Source organism: Gopherus flavomarginatus, chromosome 2 (genome assembly GCF_025201925.1).
Source record: "Gopherus flavomarginatus isolate rGopFla2 chromosome 2, rGopFla2.mat.asm, whole genome shotgun sequence".
Classification (NCBI taxonomy): Eukaryota; Metazoa; Chordata; order Testudines; family Testudinidae; genus Gopherus; species Gopherus flavomarginatus.
The window spans coordinates 71,163,044-71,185,063 of record NC_066618.1 but is presented as its reverse complement, the minus strand read 5'-3'; the positions used below and the strand labels follow the sequence as shown (position 1 = coordinate 71,185,063).

Sequence of the window (22,020 nt, the reverse complement as noted above, 5' to 3'; positions counted from 1 at the left end):
TTAACCTCGTGACCATACACAAGTTCAAACGGTGAAAACCCTAAACTGGGATGTGGTACAGCCCTGTAGGCAAACAGCAACTGCTGCAACACTAGGTCCCAATTATTGGAGAATTCGTTGATGAATTTTCGTATCATGGCCCCCAAAGTTCCATTAAACCTTTCCACCAGGCCATTGGTTTGATGGTGGTACGGGGTGGCAACCAAGTGATTCACCCCATGAGTTTCCCACAGTTTTTCCATGGTCCCTGCCAGGAAATTAGACCCTGAATCTGTAAGGATGTCAGAGGGCCAACCTACCCTGGCAAAGATGTCTGTTAGGGCCAGGCACACAGTGTTAGCCCTGGTGTTGCCTAGAGCGACTGCTTCTGGCCATCGGGTAGCAAAGTCCACTAAAGTCAGTACGTACTGCTTTCCTCTGGGCGTCTTTTTTGGGAAAGGGCCCAGAATATCCACAGCTACTCGCTGAAATGGGACCTCAATTATGGGGAGTGGGTGGAGAGGGGCCTTGACCTGGTCTTGAGGCTTTCCCACTCTTTGGCATACCTCACAAGACCGGACATACTTGGCAACGTCCTTGCACATCCCCTCCCAGTGGAAGGACTTCCCCAACCGGTCCTTGGTTCTGTTCACCCCAGCATGGCCACTGGGATGATCATGGGCTAAGCTTAAGAGCTTCCCCCGGTACTTAGTTGGAACCACCAACTGTTTTTGCGGCTGCCATTCTTCCCGGTGTCCACCAGAAAGAATTTCCTTGTATAAAAGTCCTTGGTTTATAACAAACCGGGATTGATTAGAAGAGCTGAGAGGCGGTGGGGTGCTCCGTGCCGCCGCCCAAGCTTTCTGAAGGCTGTCATCCTCTTCCTGCTCAGTCTGGAACTGTTCCCTTGAGGCTGGGGTCATCAGTTCTTCCTCAGACTGTGGACTTGGGCTTGGTCCCTCTGGAAGCGATGTAGGTGATGGGGTTGTTTCCGTTGCTGGTGAACCGCTCTCCGCTGGTGCACCTGAGGGTATTTCAGGCTCTGGCTGAGCCTTTTGGGTATGGCTGTCTTTTGCTTCTGCCAGTTCTGGCTCGCTGGCGCCCTCTGGCGTTGAGTTTGAAGATGTGGTTGCACTTGCCGGTGCTGGTTGCTGTTCCAGTTCCGGGCCTGGGACTGGAGATGCTGTGGCTGTTTCAGTGGTAGGCATGGAATCCGGGTCCACTACCTCTGTCTGGGTCTCTGGTAACACAGACGGGGCCTCTGTGGACGGCTCAGGAACAGGAATGGGTCTGGAAGCTTGCCTGGTTTGGCTACGTGTAACCATTCCCACTCTCTTGGCCCGCCTCACCTGGTTGGCCAAGTCTTCCCCCAGTAGCATGGGGATAGGATAATTGTCATAGACTGCAAAAGTTCACATTCCTGACCAGCCTTTGTACTGGACAGGCAGTTCAGCTGTAGGCAAGTCTACAGCTTGTGACATGAAGGGGTAAATTGTAACTTTGGCCTTTGGGTTGATGAATTTGGGGTCAACGAAGGATTGGTGGATAGCTGACACTTGTGCCCCCGTGTCTTTCCACGCAGTAACCTTCTTTCCGCCCACTCTCAAATTTTCCCTTCGCTCCAAGGGTATTTGAGAGGCATCCGGGCCTGGGGATCTTTGGTGTGATGGTGGTGTAATGAATTGCACTGGCATGGTGTTCTTGGGACAGTTGGCCTTGATATGTCCCAGTTCATTACACTTAAAGCATCTTCCATCTGATGGGTCACTGGGCCGAGGTGAGTTACTGGAGACTGGTGAGGTTGAAGGGTAGGGTATCTGTGGCTTTACTTGGGTGGTATGTGGGGTCTTTGGCTGTCCTCGGTTGTAGGGTTTATGGTCGGTGTGCCCCCTGGGGTAATCGTTCCCCTTGACAGTAGCTTTCTTGCTTTCTGCCAGTTCCATCCATTTGGCTCCAATCTCCCCCGCCTCAGCGATATCTTTGGGATTTCCATCTTGTATGTACCGTGTGATGTCTTCAGGAACACCATCCAAGAATTGCTCCATTTGTATGAGGAGGTTCAGTTCTTCCAAGGTTTGAATGTTGTTTCCTGTTATCCAGGCCTCATAGTTTTTTGCAATGTAGTAGGCGTGTTTGGGAAATGACACCTCTGGTTTCCACTTTTGGGTTCTGAAGCGCCGACGGGCATGATCTGGGGTTATCCCCATTCGGTATCTGGCCTTGGTTTGAAAAAGTTTATAGTCATTCATTTGCAGCTTAGGCATTTCAGCTGCCACCTTTGCTAAAGGTCCACTGAGCTGTGACCTCAATTCTACCATGTACTGGTCTTCTGGGATGTTGTACCCAAGACAGGCTCTTTCAAAATTTTCCAAGAAGGCCTCGGTGTCATCACCTGCCTTGTAGGTGGGAAATTTCCTGTGCTGTGGAGCAATAATTGGCGCCGGGTTGTTAGGGTTGGCTGGCACATGCAGCCCAGCTTTTGCCATCTCCAGTTCATGTTTTCTCTGTTTTTCCTTCTCTTCATTTTCTTTTTGTTGTTTTTCCATTTCTTTTTGGTGCTTTTCCATTTCTCGGCGGTGGGCCAACTCTTCTTCTGCTTGTTTCCTTCGGTAGGCCACCTCTTCTTCTTCTAGTTTTCTTTTGTGTGCTGCCTCTTGGGCTGCCTGTTCTCTTTGGAAGGCTGCCAGTTTGATGCTTTCTTCCTTTTCTTTCATCTCCATCTGTCGCCTGTGTTCAGCTTCTTTGATTTGTTCTTCGGCGTCAATTTTTGCCTTAGAAGTCATGGTTCCTGTTTTTTTGTGTTGGGGTGCCCTCCGGTGTTTATCTTCTGCACTGCAGGCTCTGTTGCCTCCTGAAGTCTGCCTAGCAACAGTGCTTTTTTCCTTTTCTCTCTCTAGCTAATGTTCAATGAAGGGAAACCAGAAAAACCACTTTATTTGCATGCATATAAGTGCTGGTACTTGCCTCCTAATGGGAGGGCTATTGCATGACAAAAGACCCTTAACAGTTTGGTAATGGCTTCTTGCTTAACATGCAAGCCACAAACTGCCAGAGAGAGCAGAAAAAAAAATTCTCTCTGGTTCCCTTTTAAAACCAACTGTTTTTCTCTCTGCTAAAAAGCCCTTAGCAGAGAAAAGAAAAATATAATATTCCTACTGGCTTCTGGATTCTGTCTATATCCCACCGGCTGCCACTCATATCATAACCTTAGTCCCAGATTTGGACCTTAGCGTCCAAAATATGGGGGTTAGCATAAAAACCTCCAAGCTTAGTTACCAGCTTGGACCTGGTACCTGCTGCCACCACCCAAAAAATTAGAGTGTTTTGGGGCACTCTGGTCCCTCTGAAAAACCTTCCCTGGGGACCCCAAGACCCAAATCCCTTGAGTCTCACAACAAAGGGAAATAATCCTTTCTCCCTTCCCCCCTCCAGGTGCTCCTGGAGAGATACACAGACACAAGCTCTGTGAAACTACACAGAGAGATTCCCCCTCTCTGTTCCCAATCCTGGAAACAAAAGTACTTTCCTATTCCCCCAGAGGGAATGCAAAATCAGGCTAGCAATCCAACACACAGATCTCCCCTTGATTTCTTCCTCCCACCAATTCCCTGGTGAGTACAGACTCAATTTCCCTGAAGTAAAGAAAAACTCCAACAGGTCTTAAAAGAAAGCTTTATATAAAAAGAAAGGAAAAATACATACAAATAATCTCTCTGTATTAAGATGATACAATACAGGGTCAATTGCTTAAAAGAATATTGAATAAACAGCCTTATTCAAAAAGAATACAAATCAAAGCACTCCAGCACTTATATTCATGCAAATACCAAAGAAAAGAAACCATAGAACTTACTATCTGATTTCTTTGTCCTTACACTTAGAAACAGAAGACTAGAAAGTAGAAAGTACTTCTCCAAAGCTCAGAGAAAGCAGGCAGACACACAAAAGACTTAGACACTCAATTCCCTCCACCCAAAGTTGAAAAAATCCGGTTTCCTGATTGGTCCTCTGGGCAGGTGCTTCAGGTGAAAGAGACATTAACCCTTAGCTATCTGTTTATGACACAGGCCATATTAGATTATGTTTAACACAACATCCTTCTTCATAGAAACATGTAACCTCTCTGGATTTTTCTTCTGACATCCAGGACTAAGGAGAAGCTTCAAATATAACAACTTCATAATTATCCAAGAAAAATTTAAACCATTCTCACATGCAACCTATCCTCTCTGATGTTCTGAATCCATTGACCTAGTTCTGACATTTACTGGAACTCTGAAAACTGCCGCTTTGCACTATCTGGAACTAAAGCTAGATTCTATTGGCCAGATTTTCAAAAGTGCTCAGCTCCCGTTAAAGCAGCTCTATACGTGGCCGGATTTTCAAAAGTGACCTATGCCCAGCAGAACAAGGGGAACTGTTGGTGCTGGACACTTTTGAAAATCAGGTCACATGTCTAATTTAGTAAATGGGCTTGTGGATAAAACTCGGGATATGGAGCAAATTACTACCTTCCTAAAAGTGGGGGAGATTGATGAGAGACATAAATCCTTACCCTTCAAATTCAATCTCAGTTGTTAATTAAGGATAAAATATTGTTATGAAGGAAAGTGGAAAATTTGAAAATCATATTCAATATTAATAATTCATGATTTATGAACCTTCCTTAAATAGATCCTAGTACTGTGCCTATTGAAATATAGGATATCCAAAAAGCTTTTCTTCCTCACCAGCTTGGACTTGTCCACCAACTTGCAAGGCAGAAGCTGACAGAACACAGGGCCTGAGACATTGCCTAGGTTTTAACTACATTTTTAGCACTGGTTTTCAATGGACCTACAATGTTGCCCTGACTCCCACACTCCACACATCCTGTAGTAATTTAGGGCCCGCTCCTGCAAACAGATCCACTCTTCTGGATCCTTACTTCCGCATGGAGTCCTATTGCAAGGGTCTGCCCTGCACGTGGATCTGTTTACAAATCTGGCCCATAGGCTAGAAGAATCTTTGAACTGTATTATCTTCTCCCTTTCTGCAGTCATCAGAGGTAAACTCACTGCACACATGTGACTCTAAACCATGCTCCATGGAGCTCTTCTTGACAGTCTGAAGAATTAAATATTTTGAGAATCAAGCAACAGGGAATTGGGGTAGTTGGGAGGAGGGCTTCTCCTCTCTCTCCCACTTTCTTTCTCATGAAGTAATCTGCTGAATGAAAAGCTTGAAGAACCCCTGCGGTACAACATAACCTGTCTAGTCAGTTGTAGCACCTTGTGTCTTTAATTTATTATTTCTTTCAATTTCACACTGTAATATCTTTCTCCATATCATCCAAGATAGTACATAAGGGCGCAAACCCTGGGTCAAGGCTTGATCTGGGCTCAGATTCTGCAGGATACTGGGACCTTGGGTCAGTGTGATTTGTGTGTGGACGGAAAGGAAGTTAGGTTTGAGCCTGAGCTTACATTGCATGTAGATATACCCTGAGGCTTGCTCAGTCCCACCATAAGAAAATCTCTAAAGTCCTAGGCCCGACCTCATTTTAGCACTCTACACAATACATGTGGGAGAAAAGCAGGCTTTGGATAAACCTTTTGTCTTAGTGTTGTTGACACAGAGGGCAAGTTTGCCTGTGCTGTCACTGAGATGGTTAGGAATCCTATCAAAACTTTCATGGCTCCAACAGTATATTGAGCAGAAGTAGCCAATAGCTGCTTGCTCTGATAAAAACCATCTGTTTAGACTTAAGCAGAAGCAAATAGTTTTACTTGAATAACATGGCTGAAACCTTGCTGTGGCATACAAAGAAATGGTCATCCTTCCTGCCAGCAAAAATATAACTAGGTCACTGCCACCGACTGAGCTGCCTTAAAATACAGCAAGAACTGTAAAAGTCCACTGTGCATCTTTTGACTTATATTGACTGTTCTCCAGTTCACATCCAGCAGTTTAGTACACTCAAACTAGAACACACAGCACATACTCAGCACAAAGCAACTGCCATGGCATTGGATTTGACATACCATGATTTTGACTTGGGGAATTGTAGCATTTACCCTGGATAGCTGAATGTTAACAGGCTAACTTCTCCCTTTATTCCTTTATCATTTTAATCATGCCCTCCAAATCAGCATCTGATTATCAGGCTGGCCTGTAAGAGTGCATCCAGATTTTCTGACCTGCAAAATTATATCAAGGGCAAAATTAAGGTCCTGACACAGCTCAAGCTGAGACGGGGATGTAGAAGGAGTTAAATTACACAAACTCTGGGGGCTGTGAAGGGTAGGAGCAGGCATATTGCCTCAAGCAATGCAAAGGAAACGTGGTCAGTGGCAGGCCCTGCTGCAGTTTTTGAAATAGCATAGCATTTGTTCCCCCACCTCCCTGTGTAGCAAACCAAGCACTGTTCAGTGCTCAGGAGAGCAAGGTTTTCGAAAAATACCTAAGAAACTTGGGAAGCTAAGCCCTGTTGACTTTCACTAGGATTTGCCACAATCTCTTTTAAAAATAGGCATCTATTAAAAATACAGATTGCGCTTTTCAAAGGAAAACAAGGGAGGGAGGTTGCCTAAATGCCACTGAAGTTCAGTGTGATTTGGGCATCTAATTCCCTTAGGCTGCTTTCAAAATCCCAGCCATCATCCACACCTATAAGAACAAAACAGGAGCAGGCCCCACCCAACATGAAAAAGCCAGTCAGCAAGAAAAATTAAACTCAATTTATTTCCATCCCTGTGATTCCCCAAAGAAACCCAGAGCCCTGACCAACTCAGCCCTTTCCTTATCCATGTATAAAGAAAAATGAGTCTATAATCTCACACATAAAAAAGCTCTGCAGGTAAGTGACACCAAAAAGGGGAAAAGTCAATGCTAATGGAATCAAATTACATTAATTACAGCCTCTGAGTGAAACCCGTGGTCGCTGAGGTGACTGACATAAGTTGAGTGCCCAGATTGGGAATACAGGATTGGGCCATTAGAGGAAAAGCATTACTACAATTACTATTTATACAAGACCAAGCACTCTTCAGCCTCTTCCTATTGTCCTCAATGCTCATTTTCTTTGGCTAGCTTTCCACTCCAATCTCCTTTCAGGCATCCTCTCCTAGTAGTAGCATGGCAAAAAAAAAAAAAAAAAAAAAAAAAAAAAAAAAAAAAAAAAAAAAAAAGAGGGGGGAGGGGCAGCTGGGGAGGGAAGAAATGCTGAGAAAGACAAAATAACCCTCAGGATTTTTCTGCTCTCCCCTGTTAAATTCCATATCCAAGCTATTGTTTTTCATTGATAAACCAACAAATGGTTACCTGGAACCTGGCTAACTCAGATACTGACTTCTCAGCCCACACTAAGTTACAGATCAGCTTCACTCAATAGGGAAATTACTTCTGATGAAGCCCAGGACTATCTAAATGTGCAAGTGTTGGGGGCCAGAGACTAGCACAGCGCCCTTGGTGCTGGATCTCATTGCCCCCCAAAAATCAGATAGAATCCAAGTCCGATGATCTTCTAGGTGTACCACATAGCTCATTACTTTGGGCAATTCTCCTAGCACACAAATGAGGTTTGACATTGTCCTGGCTATGCAGCTTCTGCAAGTAGACCTGATAACTTGTCAGAAGTAAACCATAATAATCTGGTGAGGCGGAAAGGAGAAAAGAATCTGATTTCTTTAAATTCTTAAAATGATGCCAGAATAGTACAGTAACTGCCACCCTAGAATGTCATAATAATGAGAATAATTTTAAAAACTAAGCATTAATTTTTAAATAGAGTAGAACCAGATTTCAGAAAATAAATCCCCCTCCACGAGACCATGGTCAGCATAGGTCAATTGTTTGATTTACAAATCTGGATTATATCCTGTGGTAATTAGGTATTCTGTGTTCTCCAAACCAGTCATCCAAACATCCAAAGCTGGAAAATGTAAGCAGCCAAAAGTACCACCATTTGAAAACTAGGCATCTCTCTCTTTCAATTTTCATTTTGGACAGGACACTAAAAAGACAACACTGAGATGGATAGACAGGAGTTTTAATAGTGGTTATTTCATTGGATTTACACAATGAGGAGTTCAAACCTAGTGACTTAATGTTGATAGCATCATCAATCTTGTCACCAGAAAATGGCTAATCTACTTTAGCAGCAAGTTCATTAAAGGCTTATTCTTTTTTTCCTAGAAGAGGAAAGGACCAAGATAAGTCACCTTCCACTGAATATTTGCAAACTATTCCTATAAGCAGGCTAATGTGACAATTCACATATAAGAAGGGAGAGGAAGAGGAATGGAGAGACCATAAATTCTTAAACAAATATTACAGCACGCAGATTAAAAGGTTATTGCTTAGAAGATTGAAGAGTTTTAAATGGAAGTAGTTGAGGAAGAATAAAATGGATATCCACAAAAAATGAGATTCTAGTAGAGGAGCTAATGATGAAGTAGAGAGCTGGCAGGAGGCCAGCATTGTCCAGATTAGTTCAGTTGAGTAGGAGGGCTAATGCCAAATGACATGCTGGGAGCTAGAAAGGATCAGGAGATGGATGGCAGCTTAAACTCAGACTGGTCCAGCAGTCAGTAGAAAGCTTGTTGCAAGGATCAGCCCTGTTATTCTGTCCACTGGGACTTGGGGTACTTGAAAGTAACTACAGTATCTACCTGTCAGCAAGACAGTAGAGAAAAGGGCAAAGACATCAACTAAAAATGCATTTGTCTAGTAAGAAAGCGCACTGTTGACAGTAAAGATCGTGGCCCATATTTTGAGCTCAGTTATGCTAGTGAGAATCCAAAGTAACTCCACCAACATCAATGGAGTTACACTGGATTTTCATTGGTGTTAATGAATTCAGAATATGGCCCTATTATAATAGGATTTTACTGCATAGGGCAGACCTTTCCACAGAAAATACATTCTTCTGCAGATATAATTCTTATGCAAAATTTGTGAAGTTTTAAGACTCTTATGAAGTTCATCTCTGGGACAGATTTTCAGCTGATATAAAGCAGCATAACTCTGTTGGCATCACCTGAGCTTCTGGTCCCCTAGAATCTTCTTTTCTTAGGTAAGGGAAGATGGAAGCAGTAGCTGAATTGCAGCTTCTCCAAAATCGATGATTAAACAGTATGCACATATACTGGGGGGAGTGTAAAATACGTACCACCAGCTAATCTTCTAGACTAAAACTTTACAGAGGACTGAAAAACATATTCTTGAGCTGGAATGACATGCTACAGTACATCATTACTCTGACATGTTTTATGAGGTACCAACACTTATATTACTGTAGCATCTAGGGGACTCAATTGTGCAGGCCCTATTGTGCTGCACGCCTTGTAAACACGCAGACAATAACAGAGCCTTCCCCCAAAGAGTTTAAAAGAAAACAAGGAGGTACCTGGAAAGTGAAGGACATAAATGCCAGAGTGTCTAATACATTTAAGAAATTATTCATGAACAGTTCATTGATGAGAAATTATCCTTGGAACATCACTGATGGGTAGGGTAATTTGCAGTGTAGTTCCATGTGTCCCTAATATTAAAGAGATGTGACAGAAAATTATTGTACATTTAAAATGATTATAAGTAGCAATTATAACTGACATTTATCTTAGCGTCTTTCATCCAGAGATTGCCCTAAAAACTTTCAAGCAGATTTAAAAAACTGCATGGATCAGTTCACCCAGGACTGAAATGCAACCACTTCTGAGAACCAGCAGGGATTGGTCCAGTAGAAACTGACCAAACCATGTGCCTTAGGATTCACATGGCTGTATAAGACACCCCTGGACTTTTGTGCGCATAAACATAACAGAGAAATGGCTCCATTCAGACCTATGTGACAAATGTGACAATCCAACTGTGCTAAGCCCATTTATCCCATCCATTCGTTATGGGCTTCACTATGGACAATTATTATTCATTTACAATGTGCTAAGCACTTTCCAGATTTTTGAGAAGGGCAGTCCCTGCCCTAAGGAGTTCACAATCTAAGGACAGACAAACACGTTGACAGAGGATAGGGAAGAAGACCAACAAAAATGTTTATACAAATCAACAACATTCACTATAGGCAGCATGGTAGAAATGGGTAGAGTGAGTTGTTTGATGGCTATGTTTAAGTTCCCTACTTAAAAACCAAACTAAAATATATTTGGGATCTGGATAATCTTCACTTGCTAGGATATCACGAGACATAGAAATGTTTGCAAGTTACATTGCAATGATTTTTGTAGTTACTGTCATGTGTAAGGTCAATAAAGACTCCCTTCCTAACACACACGCAAGCACATTTTACTTTTTTGCAACCTCACTGAGCTACATTCACCCGTGGTGTAACTCCATTGATTTCACTATTGACTTAATAGGGTGTTCGACCAAAGATAAATTTCTGAAGACTCCAGGCCAAATTTACCACAGACTTAGATCAGGTATAGGTCAGCAGTAAATCTGGCTTTTCATCTTTAACCTTCTAGGCCTGGAAACACTTTCTTAAAATAAAAGATATGTAGAAAATTAAACTGATTCCAGATGCCTTCTTCCTCCCATGTGGAATACAAGGGAGTCCCCTTGTAAACCATAGGACTTGCTTGTATCTTTCAATGGCAAAATCAAGCCATGGAATTAAATTATATTCATTCTCTCTCTCTCTCTCTCTCTCTCTCTCTCTTTCTGTGCCTCCTCTCCCTCAGCCCCAAGCCACTCCCTAGAACTATATCATACTGACTGGGTGACAAGTTTTCAGAAAATGTTCAAAACTGAATACCTCCAAACATGTCTAATGGAGTAATACTAAGTTAGAAGGCAATTTTTATTCAAAAGATGACTTTTATTAAACATAACTCAAGCAATAATGGCTGCAATCAAATAAAAAGTTTGAAATCTTTGGTTCAAGGCAAGGAAAAAACTGGAAGGTGCTGTAGTACTCAGTGGACACCAAGCAGCTGCATTCTGTGGATGGTAGAGGTTATAGGGCATGCAGAAATCAACTGAATGCCTGAGAAAACAAATGTAGCAAAGATTGAGAACGATACTTAAAGGCAATGAAATGGAGGAAAGTAAAACTCTTTTTGATAATGATATGATGGTGCTGGGGATAAACGGACTTCTGAAGCTCCCTACACAATCTCCCATTACATGTCATATTACACCGGAAGGACAGTCAGATAAGAACCCCTACGGCAATTAGAGAATCTGCAGTTCCACACAACGTGGATTTCCTATTTAAACTAGCATGTCAATCAGTATGCAGTAGAAGGATATATTTAAGCACTAGGTAATGCACTTTATATAATTAGAGATTTTACTGGGAGTGCACCATAACTATGCTAGTATTCAGTACAGAACATAATACAATCTACCTTATGGTTTTCCATAATGATTGCAATGCTGCCCACAGTGACTCAAGAGCTTGTGTACCAGCCTCAGGGCAGACTGTTAAGAACCAGGGCACAAACCCCAAATTGGTTGGGAGTTTTATACTTAGATTTCACCAACCAATTATCAAGTATAAACTCCTCAGGCACTATAACTGCCTTAATGTGGAGTTGCACATAGTCCCCTTGGGTACTCCAATCTATCTCGCCACCCAGGTGAGCATATCTTTGTGACAAATGGTCCCTGACACCAAGGTTCATAGGAATATTCATGTTACTCCCAGTCCAGAAGGACCAGTCACTTACCCCAGGTCAATTGCACCTTAGATCTCACACAAAAGATAATGCTTGTATCCAATCCTTCAATGAACTATATAAAGATTTATTAAACAGGAAAAAGAAATTAGAGAGTTATTTACAACATTAAAGCAGGGAAACATATACACAAATAAATTACAATGTTAAGTTTCAAAAGGTAACAGAAGCTTTTATAATCAGCAAGCTCTGTATGTCCTTTAGGTTAAGCAGCTTACGCAGTTGGGTAGCTCTTGCTTATGTGTAGAAACACTTTGCATCCCAGAATCAAAGCAACATAGAGATACCTATTTCCTTTTATTTGGGTCCTTTATCCTCCTCCTGCCATGTGCTCTGAGCTGCAAACTCAGCTGATGGGAGGAGTCCTTTTGCATGACTCATCTTCATAGGAAGAAGAGCAGGACAACAAAAGTCTCTTTTACTCTTGTTGACAATATGTGGGAAAATTCCAGTTGCAACATCCCACAATATTTTATCTGGTATTAATGGACCTTTCCTTTTGCAAAGGGCATAACACCTTCTGTTGAAGATCAGCCCTTCACACTAATTAATGTCTCTTTCCTGTCTGGTGATTTGCCTTATAAAATGGGATACAGATGTTGTGAGATTAATGCATGCAGCAATTCACAAGCATTCAATAAAGTCTAAATTCTAAACACATTGTAATAATTCTAATATCTATTTTAACAATATTAACACACAGGTGAGTCAGACTGATTCCAGCTATATATTTGTCAGTATTCATTTGAGACATGAAGACCTTTGCATGAACTGGCACCTGCTCTGCCAGCATTACCATAGAATATCAGGGTTAGCAAGGACCTCAGACGGTCACCTAAGTCCAACCCCTGCTCAAAGCAGGGCCAATCCCAGTGGCCCCCTCAAGACTTAAACTTACAACCCTGGGTTTAGCAGGCCAATACTCACCCCACTGAGCTAACCTGACTATGGCCAAAATATTCACAACAGCTAATTTCACGTGCCTCAGTTTTTGAATGTCCTTGATAAAGCTAGATTTCCAAAGGTGCTGAGCATCCAGAGCTAGTGTTGTCTTCCACTGGAGTTGTGGTATTCAGCATCTCTGGGGGAAAATCGGAGCCCTAGGTTGTCTTCAAATTAGGCACCTAACATTATTGGCCCCTTTTGACAACTACAGCTTACAATGAGACTATCTTGTCTGGAAAGTGAAGGATTATGGAACTTTCCCTGCTTTGTGTTCAAGGGGGGAAGGACACAATTCCAGTTCTGGCAGCTCTGCTACGTACACTCTTGTTGCTCATCATTTTACCATTTCTACACTTACACTAGTTTGTGGGTGTATATAAATCATTTTCACCTGAATTTTCTCTGCAATTCTCCTTCAAGGATGCACGGCATGACTTCTAACTCTCAGACAAAGGCTGACAGTAAATACAGGCCTGTATCATGCCTTGCTTTCCTTTGTCAGATTGAGAGTTTACTGTAGAACCCTCACAATCTGTATTTCTCCTACAGATGCTCTGAAGGAGGAGGAAGAGGAGAACTAGGCAGATTGTGTTGTACGTAAACCACTGAAGGAACAAGCTTTGGTAAATTCTCACACAAAGAGGACCTCTATTTTTGCCTAGTTGTTCTTTTGTGTTTTTCCATCTAAGCATTTTATCACTGAGTTTGTTAGAAGAGTTTGATTATCTAAATACTATCATGGGGCATTCAAATTAAAATCTGTGATTAATTCTGTTCATTATGGAAAACAGTATGAGATTTATTTTTGGTCTCGGTGCTTTTAACTATGTTTGTCCCTATTCATTAATAAACTGAGCTAATACACAGTTGAAAGAAATTAGAGCTAATTCTGGATTTAATATTATTTTTAATGGCAGGTAAGCATTGCATCATTTTTTAAAATCAATTCAATGCTTGTGAATTCAAAGGCTTGAGAGCCCTGAAAAGTGAAGTCCCCTTTGCATCAACAGACCAGCTGTTACGTAGGCAATTGCTTCATAAACCAACCTGAAGGGACCATCTCTAGGAAAGGAACACGGTATTTTACTCTCCAAAGCCACTCATACCATGGGCTCTCTTCTGAAACTGCCTGCAAGGCAGTCAGTGCTAAGTATAGTGAAGGGTTTTTGAGATGCGGCTGCTTGTCCACTAGGAGCTAACCAGAGATACCAGTATATTTCATACAGTCATTAGATGTTACAAACCCTTGGTCACTTGGGCCAGATTCAAATTGATAACCTAGTAGTGAAAGGCTGCCTGCCTCCATTTCCTAAAAGATCCAGTCACCCTGAAAGAGCAAACATAAGAACTTCATGGCCTTGACAGTGGAATTATCATGAACCCTAAAGAAGAGGCAGCTTGTAGCTGCCCTCCTCCAAACCAGGGACTCAGACAGATACAATTCAGTCCTTGCTTCCACCTGGCTCTGGGTGAGACAAATAAGCTGTGCCAGCCCAGTACCTGGCACAGCTTACTTCCTCCCCTTTACTAGTTCAGCTGTTCTGGCTAGTGTGTGGAGCAGGGGACCTGAGCCACAGTTCCACCCACTCCCCAGCCCTAGTCAGTTGGTCCTACAGTGAACGCTAGACCAGGAACAGCAGTAGCCCAGAAAAGTGAGAAAGATTTACACCAGCTGAGGATCTGACCCATTATTAAGATGAGTAAAGTGGAACAAAGACATTTAAATGACTTGCTTCTGTCAAACCTTAGTCCCAGATTTGGACCTTAGCGTCCAAATATGGGGGTTAGCATGAAAACTGGTTAGTTACCAGCTTGGACCTGGTATTGCTGCCACCACCCAAAAAATTAGAGTGTTTTGGGGCACTCTGGTCCCCCTGAAAAACCTTCCCTGGGAACCCCAAGACCCAAATCCCTTGAGTCTCACAACAAAGGGAAATAATCCTTTTTCCCTTCCCCCCTCCAGGTGCTCCTGTAGAGATACACAGACACAAGCTCTGTGAAACTAAACAGAGGGACTCCCCCCCTCCCCGTTCCCAGTCCTGGAGAACAGAATTACCGAGAGTTAATCTCTCCTTCCCCCCTCACCCAGAGGGTATGCAAAGTCAGGCGAATAAATCTAACACACACACATCTCCCTCTGACTTCTTCCTCCCACCAATTCCCTGGTGAGTACAGATTCAATTTCCCTGAAGTTTCCCAGTAAAGAAAACTCCAACAGGTCTTAAAAAGAAAGCTTTATATAAAAAAGAAAGAAAAATACATACAAATGGTCCCTCTGTATTAAGGTGACAAATACAGGGTCAATTGCTTAAAAAAATATGAATAAACAGCCTTATTCAAAAGAATACAAGTTAAAGCACTCCAGCAACTATATTCATGTAAATACAAAAAAAACCATATAAATCCTATCTGATCTTTTTGTACTTACAACTGGGAAACAGAAGATTAGAAAGCAGAAAATAGAAATCACTCCTCATCTGAGAGAGCATACAGGCAGACAGACAGAGACTCAGACACAACCTTCCCTCCACCCAGAGTTGAAAAAATCCGGTTTCCTGATTGGTCCTCTGGTCAGGTGCTTCAGGTGAAAGAGACATTAACCCTTAGCTATCTGTTTATGACACGCCCCCCAAATTGCAGACAGTGGGGAAGCTCACTGGCGGCGATTTCCTTCTAGAACTTTAAAATAAACAGATTACTACAACACATGCACCTTTACATATACCACTAAGTATATAACTAACAGACTTCTACATTTTAAGAACACTTTTTAACTACTAGAGTCTGGGAAACTCTCACGGGAGAGTGCATCCGCTACTTTGTTAGAAGCTTTTGTGATGTGCTGAATTTCAAAATCAAAATCTTGGAGTGCTAAACTTCAACGAAGAAGTTTCTTGTTGTTTCCCTTGGCAGTATGGAGCCACTTTAGTGCAGCATGGTCAGTTTGTAGTTGGAACCGCCGTCCCCAAACATATGGGCGTAGCTTTTCCAGGGCGTACACAATGGCATAGCATTCCTTTTCACTGACTGACCAGTGACTTTCCCTCTCAGACAGTTTTTTGCTGAGAAACACGACAGGATGGAAGTTGTGATCTGTTGCTTCCTGCATGAGCACTGCTCCTATACCACGCTTAGATGCATCCGTGGTTACCAGGAATGGCTTGTCAAAATCCGGGGCCCTGAGCACAGGGTCAGACATGAGTGTTGCCTTAAGTTGGGTAAAGGCCTTTTGACACTCATCAGTCCACTTAACTGCATTTGGCTGGGTCTTTTTGGTCAGGTCGGTCAGTTGGGCAGCGATTTGGCTGTAGTACAAATCACCTGTAGTACCCGGCCAAGCCTAAGAAGGATTGGACCTGTTTCTTTGACCTTGGGACAGGCCACTTTTGGATAGCATCCACCTTGGCCTGTAGGGGGTTTATGGTTCCTCGACCCACCTGGTGCCCCAGGTAAGTCACTCTGTTTTGGCCTATTTGACACTTTTTGGCCTTAACAGTTAGTCCGGCCTGCCTGATGCGCTCAAAGACCTTTTCCAGGTGTAGTAGGTGTTCGGGCCAGGAGTCTGAAAAAATGGCCACATCATCGAGGTAGGCAACTGCAAATTCTCCCAGTCCTGCTAGTAGACCATCTACCAGCCTCTGGAAGGTGGCGGGTGCATTTCGAAGGCCGAAAGGAAGGACATTGAATTCATACACCCCCGCATGGGTGACGAATGCTGACCTCTCCTTGGCAGGTTCATCTAGCGGTACTTGCCAGTACCCCTTGGTTAAGTCTATTGTAGAGATGAACTGGGCCCGTCCCAACTTCTCCAATAGCTCATCGGTGCGTGGCATTGGATAGTTGTCTGGACGAGTTACCGCATTTAGCTTACGGTAGTCCACTGTAAAGCGTATTTCCCCATCTGGTTTGGGTACCAGAACCACTGGAGATGCACTGGTAGATGAGCGGATTATATCCATCTGTAGCATGTTCTGGATCTCTCGTTCTATAGCAGCTTGGGCATGAGGAGACACCCGGTAGGGTGGGGTTCTAATGGGGTGAGCATTACCTGTGTCAATGGAGTGGTATGCCCGTTCAGTCCGTCCTGGGGTGGCTGAGAACAATGGGGCGAAGCTAGTGCACAGCTCCTTGATTTGTTCGCCGCTGCAGACGTTCCAGGGTGGTTGAGAGGTTCACCTCTTCCACGCCACCGTCTTTTTTCCCGTCGTAGTAGACACCGTCAGGCCACTCAGCATCATCTCCCTGGACTGTAAACTGACAAACCTGTAAGTCTCTGGAATAGAAAGGCTTGAGAGAATTAACATAGTAAACTGTAGGTTTTAGTGAGGAATTGGGAAATGCCTATGAGATAGTTCACAGTTCCCAGGCGCTCTTGGACTGTGAATGGCCCTTCCCATGATGCTTCCATCTTATGGGCCTGTTGCGCCTTCAAGACCATAACCTGGTCTCCTACCTTGAAGGAACGTTCTCTGGCATGTCTGTCATACCAGGCCTTTTGCTCTTCCTGAGCATCCTTTAGGTTCTCTCTAGCAAGGGCTAAAGAGTGTCGGAGGGTGCTTTGTAGGTTGCTTACAAAGTCCAGAATGTTAGTTCCTGGAGAAGGCGTAAACCCCTCCCATTGCTGCTTCACCAACTGTAATGGTCCCTTAACCTCGTGACCATACACAAGTTCAAACGGTGAAAACCCTAAACTGGGATGTGGTACAGCCCTGTAGGCAAACAGCAACTGCTGCAACACTAGGTCCCAATTATTGGAGAATTCGTTGATGAATTTACGTATCATGGCCCCCAAAGTTCCATTAAACCTTTCCACCAGGCCATTGGTTTGATGGTGGTACGGGGTGGCAACCAAGTGATTCACCCCATGAGTTTCCCACAGTTTTTCCATGGTCCCTGCCAGGAAATTAGACCCTGAATCTGTAAGGATTTCGGAGGGCCAACCTACCCTGGCAAAGATGTCTGTTAGGGCCAGGCACACAGTGTTAGCCCTGGTGTTGCCTAGAGCTACTGCTTCCGGCCATCGGGTAGCAAAGTCCACTAAAGTCAGTACGTACTGCTTTCCTCTGGGTGTCTTTTTTGGAAAGGACCCAGAATATCCACAGCTACTCGCTGAAATGGGACCTCAATTATGGGGAGTGCTGGAGAGGGGCCTTGACCTGATCTTGGGGCTTTCCCACTCTTTGGCATACCTCACAAGACCGAACATACTTGGCAACGTCCTTGCCCATCCCCTCCCAGTGGAAGGACTTCCCCAACCGGTCCTTGGTTCTGTTCACCCCAGCATGGCCACTGGATGATCATGGGCTTAAGCTCAAGAGCTTCCCCGGTACTTAGTTGGAACCACCAACTGTTTTTTGCGGCTGCCATTCTTCCCGGTGTCCACCAGAAAGAATCTCCTTGTATAAAAGTCCTTGGTCTATAACAAACCGGGATCGATTAGAAGAGCTGAGAGGCGGTGGGGTGCTCCGTGCCACGCCCAAGCTTTCTGAAGGCTGTCATCCGCTTCCTGCTCAGTCTGGAACTGTTCCCTTGAGGCTGGGGTTACCAGTTCTTCCTCAGACTGTGGACTTGGGCTTGGTCCCTCTGGAAGCGATGTAGGTGATGGGGGTTGTTTCCGTTGCTGGTGAACCGCTCTCCGCTGGTGCACCTGAGGGTATTTCAGGCTCTGGCTGAGCCTTTTGGGTATGGCTGTCCTGTTGCTTCTGCCAGTTCTGGCTTGCTGGCGCCCTCTGGCGTTGAGTTTGAAGATGTGGTTGCAATTGCTGGTGCTGGTTGCTGTTCCAGTTCCGGGCCTGGGACTGGAGGTGCTGTGGCTGTTTCAGTGGTAGGCATGGAATCCGGGTCCACTACCTCTGTCTGGGTCTCTGGTAACACAGACGGGGCCTCTGTGGACGGCTCAGGAACAGGAATGGGTCTGGAAAGCTTGCCTGGTTTGGCTACGTGTAACCATTCCCACTCTCTTGGCCCGCTTCACCTGGTTGGCCAAGTCTTCCCCCAGTAGCATGGGGATAGGATAATTGTCATAGACTGCAAAAGTCCACATTCCTGACCAGCCTTTGTACTGGACAGGCAGTTCAGCTGTAGGCAAGTCTACAGCTTGTGACATGAAGGGGTAAATTGTAACTTTGGCCTTTGGGTTGATGAATTTGGGGTCAACGAAGGATTGGTGGATAGCTGACACTTGTGCCCCGTGTCTCTCCACGCAGTAACCTTCTTTCCGCCCACTCTCAAATTTTCCCTTCGCTCCAAGGGTATTTGAGAGGCATCTGGGCCTGGGGATCTTTTGGGTGATGGTGGTGTAATGAATTGCACTCGCATGGTGTTCTTTGGACAGTTTGCCTGATATGTCCCCAGTTCATTACACTTAAAGCATCTTCCATCTGATGGGTCACTGGGCCGAGGTGAGTTACTGGAGACTGGTGAGGTGGAAGAATACCGTGTCTGTGGCTTTACTTGGGTTGTAGGTGGGGTTTTTGGCTGTCCTCGGTTGTAGGGTTTATGGTCGGTTTGCCCCCTGGGGTATTCGTTCCCCTTGACCGTAGCTTTCTTGCTTTCTGCCACTTCCATCCATCTGGCTCCAATCTCCCCCGCCTCAGAAGATCTTTGGGTTTTCCATCTTGTATGTACCGTGTGATGTCTTCAGGAACACCATCCAAGAATTGCTCCATTTGTATGAGGAGGTGCAGTTCTTCCAAGGTTTAAACATTGTGTCCTGATATCCAGGCCTCATAATTTTTCCCAACGTAGTAGGCGTGTTTGGGAAATGACACATCTGGTTTCCACTTTTGGGTTCTGAAACGCCGACGGGTATGATCCGGGGTTATCCCCTTTCTGTATCTGGCCTTGCTTGAAAAAGTTTATAATCATTCATTTGCTGCTTAGGCATTTCAGCTGCCACCTCTGCTAAAGGTCCACTGAGCTGTGGCTCAATTCTACCATGTACTGGTCTTCAGGGATGCTGTACCCAAGACAGGCTCTTTCAAATTTTCCAAGAAGGCCTCGGTGTCATCACCTGCCTTGTAGGTGGAAATTTCCTGTGCTGTGGAACAATCATTGCGCAGGGTTGTTAGGGTTGGCTGTGTTTTGCTTAGCCTTTTCTAATTCCATGGCCTGTCGGTGGACTTCCTCTGGAGTTCCAGCTGTTTTTGGTGGTCTGCATCTTTGGCTGCTTGCTCTCTTTTGTAGGCCGCCTCTCTGGCTGCTTGTTCTCTTTGGTATGCTGCCTCTCTTTCTCTTTCTCTTAGTTCCATCTCTTTTTGTTTTATTTCCAGTTGTCACCTGTGTTTCAGCTTCTTTGAATTGATCTTCGGCATTAATTTTTGCCTTAGAAGTCATGGTTCCTGTTTTCTTGTGTTGGGGTGCCCTCCGGTGTTTATCTTCTGAACTGCAGGCTCTGTTTGCCTCCTGGGTCTGCCTAGCAACAGTGCCTTTTTCCCTTTTTTTTTTCTCTAGCTAATGTTCAATGTAAAGTAAACCAGAAAACCACTTTATTTGCATGTATATAGTGCTGGTACTTGCCTCCTAATGGAGGGCTATGTCTGACAAAAGACCCGAAATAGTCTCTTTAATGGCTGCTTGCTTAATATGCAAGCCACAGCTGCCAGAGAGAGCAGAAAAAAAAATTCTCTCTGGTTCCCTTTTAAAACCAAACTGTTTTCTCTCTGCTAAAAAGCCCCTAGCAGAGAAAAGAAAAATATAATATTCCTACTGGCTTCTGGATTCTATCCCACCGCTGCCACCATGTTAAACCTTAGTCCCAGATTTGGACCTTTGCGTCCAAAATATGGCGGTTAGCATGAAACTGGTTAGTTACCAGCTTGGACCTGGTATTGCTGCCACCACCCAAAAAAATTAGAGTGTTTTGGGGGCACTCTGGTCCCCCTGAAAAACCTTCCCTGGGGACCCCAAGACCCAAATCCCTTGAGTCTCACAACAAAGGGAAATAATCCTTTTTCCCTTCCCCCCCTCCAGGTGCTCCGGAGAGATACACAGACACAAGCTCTGTGAAACTAAACAGAGGGACTCCCCCCCTCCCCGTTCCCAGTCCTGGAGAACAGAATTACCGAGAGTTAATCTCTCCTTCCCCCCTCACCCAGAGGGTATGCAAAGTCAGGCGAATAAATCTAACACACACACATCTCCCTCTGACTTCTTCCTCCACCAATTCCCTGGTGAGTACAGACTCAATTTCCCTGAAGTTTCCCAGTAAAGAAAACTCCAACAGGTCTTAAAAAGAAAGCTTTATATAAAAAAGAAAGAAAAATACATACAAATGGTCCCTCTGTATTAAGGTGACAAATACAGGGTCAATTGCTTAAAAGAAATATGAATAAACAGCCTTATTCAAAAGAATACAAAGTTAAAGCACTCCAGCAACTATATTCATGTAAATACAAAAAAAACCATATAAATCCTATCTGATCTTTTTGTACTTACAACTGGGAAACAGAAGATTAGAAAGCAGAAAATAGAAATCACTCCTCATCTGAGAGAGCATACAGGCAGACAGACAGAGACTCAGACACAACCTTCCCTCCACCCAGAGTTGAAAAAATCCGGTTTCCTGATTGGTCCTCTGGTCAGGTGCTTCAGGTGAAAGAGACATTAACCCTTAGCTATCTGTTTATGATAGCTTGAAGTTAAACAGTAAGTGAATGGCAGTTCTGGAAGAAACAAGAGTCTCACTGCCAACTCTATCTATCTCCTGGAGCACATTCCTTTCAGGTATGTAATGAAGTTAGTGAGAGACAGGAGTCACATGTACAGTGGACTGCTATGGCTGCAGCAACATGAGAGCAGGCTAAACTCCAGCTTTAAGTTTCTTTCAGCTTCTGAAAAGTAATATCCCACTTCAAGAACAAAGAAAGAGAATCATTTATCATCATCATCCCGGAGATGTTCTTTATGGCACAGGGATGCCTCGCTGCCACATAGACTGGAGATCTGTGACAATGAAATAGATAATTGCTTCTGACAAGATTCCTGACAATGAAAGAGGGGGACTTGAAGAAGACTCTCTTAAATGTAACAGAACACTGTAGATGATTCCGATGACTAATAGAATGAGTGTTCAAAAAAGAGCTCTCTTTTTATGCAGTTTACATATGAGTTAAGAAACAGCTTCCAGGAATTTCATGCTTTCTTTCCACTAAACACATTGTGTTCAGTTGATGCTACCACCCATCTTTACAAATACTTCATAAACACAGGCTCTACAAAAAATTTCATTTGACTTCTTCCCAATTCAATTCAAATTTCTTTTTAAATTACTACATAAGGCGCAGAGTTTGGATTGTTCACAGGACTGACTATGCAACCTTGAGCAATTATAGGTCATCTGTTTGACGTGAGACAGTTAGTAGTGAGACAAGTTGGGTAAAATAATACTCTTTTAATTGGACAACTTCTTTTGCTG

General features: G+C 43.9%; 1 protein-coding gene across 2 annotated transcripts in view; it reads right to left on the bottom strand.

The window, feature by feature from the left end:
- Positions 1-908: 908 nt before the first annotated feature.
- Positions 909-22,020, bottom strand: part of LOC127044059 (uncharacterized) — a 238,809-nt gene continuing 217,697 nt past the window's right edge. The window contains exons 1-2 of one of the 2 annotated variants that reach the window (XM_050938489.1): positions 2,598-3,076; positions 909-2,564 (exon numbers count right to left, since the gene is read on the bottom strand). In XM_050938489.1, coding sequence (XP_050794446.1) covers positions 1,392-2,564; positions 2,598-2,762 — 1,338 coding nt within the window. In that variant the 5' untranslated portion in view covers positions 2,763-3,076 and the 3' untranslated portion in view covers positions 909-1,391. Of the gene's footprint in view, positions 3,077-22,020 lie in introns of those variants that run through there. The other variant, XM_050938488.1, reaches the window with a different exon arrangement.